Source organism: Dipteris shenzhenensis, chromosome 2, assembly GCF_047967505.1.
Source record: "Dipteris shenzhenensis isolate YYH24624 ecotype China chromosome 2, Dip_SZ_1.0, whole genome shotgun sequence".
In the NCBI taxonomy this organism is placed as follows: domain Eukaryota; kingdom Viridiplantae; phylum Streptophyta; class Polypodiopsida; order Gleicheniales; family Dipteridaceae; genus Dipteris; species Dipteris shenzhenensis.
In genome coordinates this window covers 47,655,945-47,660,729 of record NC_141597.1, presented here as the reverse complement: position 1 = coordinate 47,660,729, position 4,785 = coordinate 47,655,945, and the positions used below count along the sequence as shown (strand labels likewise).

Here is a 4,785-nt window from a genome sequence, read left to right as displayed (position 1 = left end):
AGTTTGGAGGCCGGTAAGGGTCAAATGTGGCCAGCCTATGCAGTTAGGGTTGGGGCTATTTTTGGCAAACCAACCAGTTGGGTGACCCAACTAGTCTGGTCGGGTTAATCTGACCAGACCCTAGACCGACCAGCCCACTAGCGCCAGTCAGGTCAGTCGGCCTGACTCAATAGGCATAGCCCCCCCTATAAATAGGGCACTTGGCCCTCTTGTATTGCGAAAGGTTTTCTCAGCTATGAAGCAGAGTTTCCCTGAAGTTTCGTACACAGTACCATCTCTTTGCACTGCACTAATGCATCAGTCATTTTGTGCCAACCAACGTAAATGTAGCTGAATAAGAAAGAGTGATTCAATTCACTATAGCATAGGTAGAGAAGGAACATCTGCAGTGCACAAACATGAACAAAAGCAATTTTGCATGTTGGAAATTGTACACTTCATGTTCAGCAATCGCAAATCTGGTTCACATATCTGCTCTCTCTTCCCTGTTTGCATATTCCGCTGCACTTTGACAGTAATGCCTCTCAAAGAAATATACAACCCTCTCATTTGAGCTTTCCGGTGATCTACTGTGCCAAAGGGTTTCCGGATTTGCACCATAAACCTAAAAAGTAACACTGCTCATAATATAGTGAGGGATGAGTGGAGATGTGTATCAGAGAAGAATGCACTAATGCACCTGTAATTTTTGTGCCAACGAACGTAAACGTAGCTGAATAAGAAGAGTGATTCAATTCACTGTAGCAAAAGTAGAGAAGGAATATCTGAGGTGCAAAAACATGGACAGTTGGAACCTTCATGTTAAGCATTATCCGAGATCACCATCTCTCTCTTGGACGACTCAAACGTTCGGCCATGGCTTTCTCTCTTTCGATCATCTCTAATGGCCTGCGGACTTCCCTTCTCACGGAGACCTGTTTTGAAAACTGCGTCTCTGATTTTGTACCATTGATGCTACTGCCTTCATCTTCGTCGTCAGACCATCCATCATCTCCATATTCCCCGTCCTCGTCATCATCCTCATCGTCATCTTCCTCGGAATCTTCATTTATTCTGTAGTTCCGACCCATAGTAACAAGTTCTCCAAGTTTCTCTCTTGCAAGCACAAGGGGATCCTTTTCTATTAAGTCGGCGCCCTTGTAAGCTTCTCTCAGGAAAACAGAATCTCGATCTCCTTTCAAAGATACGTAGAACATTTCAGGGTGCCGTATAAGCATGCTATGAATCCTCTGTGAAAACTTATAATCTCTCCTGAAATGTGTGAGGTGATCTATCAGCGTCCTCTTTTCTATAGTAAGAGACAAAATCTCATGCACCACAGCACAGGCATGTTTCTCCGCGTCGACAGATGCTGGATGCATGTCGCTAACGTCGGCGTAGGGCGAAACAAACGGGGCCTCTTGAAATCTTCTGATCCCTTCTTTGTCTTTCCTCTTCAAGCTATAACCTCTCGGAAGGTCGATTTTGACGAACTTCCGGGGCCTGCCGCTGATAGAATCAGGAGGTATGTCGAATTGATTCTTTTCTTTTTCTCGCATTTTCAGCTCGAGAGCCGAAACTGCGAGATTTGGATCCCAATGAGTGAGTTCTAGCGCAGGTCCTCCTTCTAGTTCCACTACTTTGAAATATTGCGGATATTTCTCCACGAAATTTGTTAGGAAATCTTCCGGAAGACCAAGGTCGCGCTTGACGTGAGCAAGTTTCCGCAGAAGCAACTTTTTGTCTATTGACATCATCAGCAACTTCCTCACCTTCGTTACCAGCAGGTCCTCCATCTCTTCCCTAAATCTCTGTTCCTCGATAAACTGATCCTCTGCCACTTGAGTCAGACGGAAGTACAACGTACTGACTCCTTCCTCAAAAATTTCGAAAACAGCAGGGTACCGCCGGAGCAGCGCAATGCATCTCCTCTTGCCCTTCAAACCGAGCTGCCGTCTGAATTTGCCCAAGTGTTTGAGGGACATGACCATGCCGGGCTGCTTGACGAGGAGGTCTTTGATTTTGGAGACGAGTTTGAGCTTCTTTTGGCGCTGGATGACGCTATCGAGGGAGAAATCCTTGCGGCGTTTGATGAGGGAGGTGATGAGAGGGGGGGGAGGGCGGGGGTGGCGGGAGGGGGAGCTACGGAGGAGGAGGAGGTGAGGGGAGCCGAAGAAGGAAAGGCGAGAGGAATGGAGGCGATCAGGGGAAGAAGAGCAGGAAGGGGGGCAGCAGCAGCTCAAGTCGAGGGGGAAGCGCAGCGCCATAGCTGAGCTCTGGGTATGTGCTCCAAGCTCAGAAGAACAAGACGAAGTAATGGAGGCTTTGAAGGAGGAGAAGAAGTAGTAGAAGTTGAAGTAGCTCCCTAAAACCCCAAACCCCTTAGATATTTTCCCTCCCCATGGCTCTCATGTCATCCCTTTGTGTGTGTGTGCCGGGGGGGGGGGGGGGTGTTTTTGTGTGTCTCTATGTCTGTGTCTATGTCTATGTTTGTGTCTGTTTTTTGTCTATGTGTCTCTGCTAGTGTCTATCTGTGTCTGTGTCTGTGTCTGTGTCTGTGTCTACGTCTGTGTCTGTGCCTGTGCCTGTGTTTGTGTCTATGTCCATGTCTTTGTTTGTGTCTCTGTCTGTGTTTGTGTCTGTGCCTAGTCTGTGTTTGTGTCTATGTCTATGTGTCTCTGTTTGTGTCCGACTGTGTCTGTGTCTCTATCTGTGTCTGTGTCTATGCCTATGCCTATGTCTGTGGCTACTTAGAGTGCTGCTCCTAGTTGGCAAACCTTTGCCCACCTAGCACTTGTAAAATTGTAGCCCCATCAAGGCTTGCCTTTCTCCAATGTCTCGTTTAATGAGGCTCAAGGCAAGTTTTGTAGGCTGTCACAACCAATCCCATGGCTGTCAGATTGTTTTGAGCCAATGAGAATGCTTGGGCATTACAATGCTGGGCTCAAATCCAGAGATTTCAGGATGCTGGCCTCGAGCTACAATGCTAGCCCAACATGCTCATCCCATGGAACTGTGAGACTTGCCTACTAGTGGGGCTATCCCAGCCCTACTAGAATACGTGGTGAAGCCCTCCTAGAGGGCCTCCCCATGCTCATGCTAAAGCTGGAACTCTAGCATGGAGATGCTAAGCCGGCATTGCCTCAAAATGAAACTGCAAAATTCTAAGTTTCACTTGATGTTTTTGGCATTGATGGAAAGATAACCTAAGAGGGGATTTAAGGGTTGTCATAATCTAAGGGTGAGGTTGTCACATCTCCTTTGGCACACACACTGAAATTTTCACCTTGTTTATTTTGCAAGTCAATGAAACATGTGCTTGAAAGGGTTTTATAGGGCTTGGACTTGTAGGATTGAATTTTGCCAATGTTAGTAGTTTGCAATCATGAAACATGTGCAATTTTTAGCTCGTAAGAACAGAAAATGAAGGGTTTTTATGTGTGCATAGGGCATATATAATGGACGATTTTGGGACACTTAGCATGCATGTGGGGTTCCAAATAGCATGCATACCAGGAAGATGTGGAAAGGATGGACACGTATATCTACTTAGTGGTAGATTATGGGAGATAAGGGATAAGCTCATATCCTTGGGAGCCTATAGGCTTTTGCCACGTGTTCTTCTCTCCCCCTAAACCTCGTCTAAATCTATCACTCTCCAAAACTCCCTCTTTCGATCGCTTTTGTGCCTCTTGACAATGTGTCATCCTGAAGCTTCTTTTGACAAGGCTAATTGCTCCACACTTGCCCTATGTCGTACTCGATCTAGAAGCAATCGATCTAGAAGCATTCCCTCTACCAGTGTTCCCTCTACCAACATACTTACCAGATATAGTAGTCATGTGGTGATGACCTCCTCCCATCCAAATCATATAGCACTTTGAGTTGTTGCCGTCCTCAATTGCCTATCAACTTGTGGAGAGCCCTTTGCTATTGAGATCCATCCAAGGGTTCTTATGACACCGCTCATCTCTTCCATCGCAATCCCCTCCGACGCTTTCACTTTCCATGGCCTCATGGAACCTCTAACCCAGACGGATGGCTTACCCTATGTGATTGAGACTCCTTCCTTTTACAATTTCCCTGTTTGCTTCTCAAGTCAACGCATCTATTTTGTCCATATCCCAGACTGTGTTGTCACCTTCTCGAAGTCTTTTACTAAGGCAGTGTTTCTTGTAGTGATAGTCCTTTGTCCACGCTTAGCTCCCACAGTATTTGCAGCTCCTTTTAGATCAAGCCTCGCCATGCCTAATTGATAGTTGTGACAAGCAATCAAAAGAAGCCAACGACCTATCATGATGTGGAGCCGTGGAAGTTCAGGATGATTCGGTAGAGCTAAATGAAGACGTTGCTAGATAGGCTCCAGCTTCGATGGCTCCAATAGTAGTAGCAATAGTGAAATCCTAGCATTTCTTTGTATAACGAGAATAGAGATTAACCATATCTACGAATTCATGAAACCACATAAATCATTATCAACAAAACATAGAAAACACGAACAAGGAAAAGGGAAGGGGAAGAAGAGAGGAGAGCGACGTCGCATGGGGTCCAATCTGCCTCCTCTAGATGGTGGCTCTTGCTTCCTATCTAGAGTATTTATAATGTATATTCCAAAAAGCAAAGAGCCGATAATAGTACATCTAAAAGCATCCCTTGTCCACAATTAGAGGGATTGCTCAACATAGCTCCACGAGCTCAAAATATCACAAGGCTTAATATGCCACAAATAATACAATAAATTAGCCCATGTCTTAATATTCATTATTTTACAGGCCCATGGCCTTTGGCAACCATTTGATACTTCGA

At 45.7% G+C, this 4,785-nt stretch overlaps 1 protein-coding gene across 1 annotated transcript; it reads right to left on the bottom strand.

The window, feature by feature from the left end:
* Window positions 1-399: 399 nt before the first annotated feature.
* Window positions 400-2,285, bottom strand: LOC147904878 (protein WHAT'S THIS FACTOR 1 homolog, chloroplastic-like). Its single transcript, XM_087396021.1, has one exon. The coding sequence runs from the start codon at window positions 2,244-2,246 to the stop codon at window positions 819-821; it is 1,428 nt and encodes a 475-aa protein (XP_087252147.1). The 5' UTR covers window positions 2,247-2,285; the 3' UTR covers window positions 400-818.
* Between the last annotated feature and the right edge of the window lie 2,500 nt (window positions 2,286-4,785).

Bases quoted from the DNA above. Each gene is read 5' to 3' on its own strand.
- LOC147904878 (XM_087396021.1), bottom strand. From the start codon at position 2,246: ATGGCGCTGCGCTTCCCCCTCGACTTGAGCTGCTGCTGCCCCCCTTCC.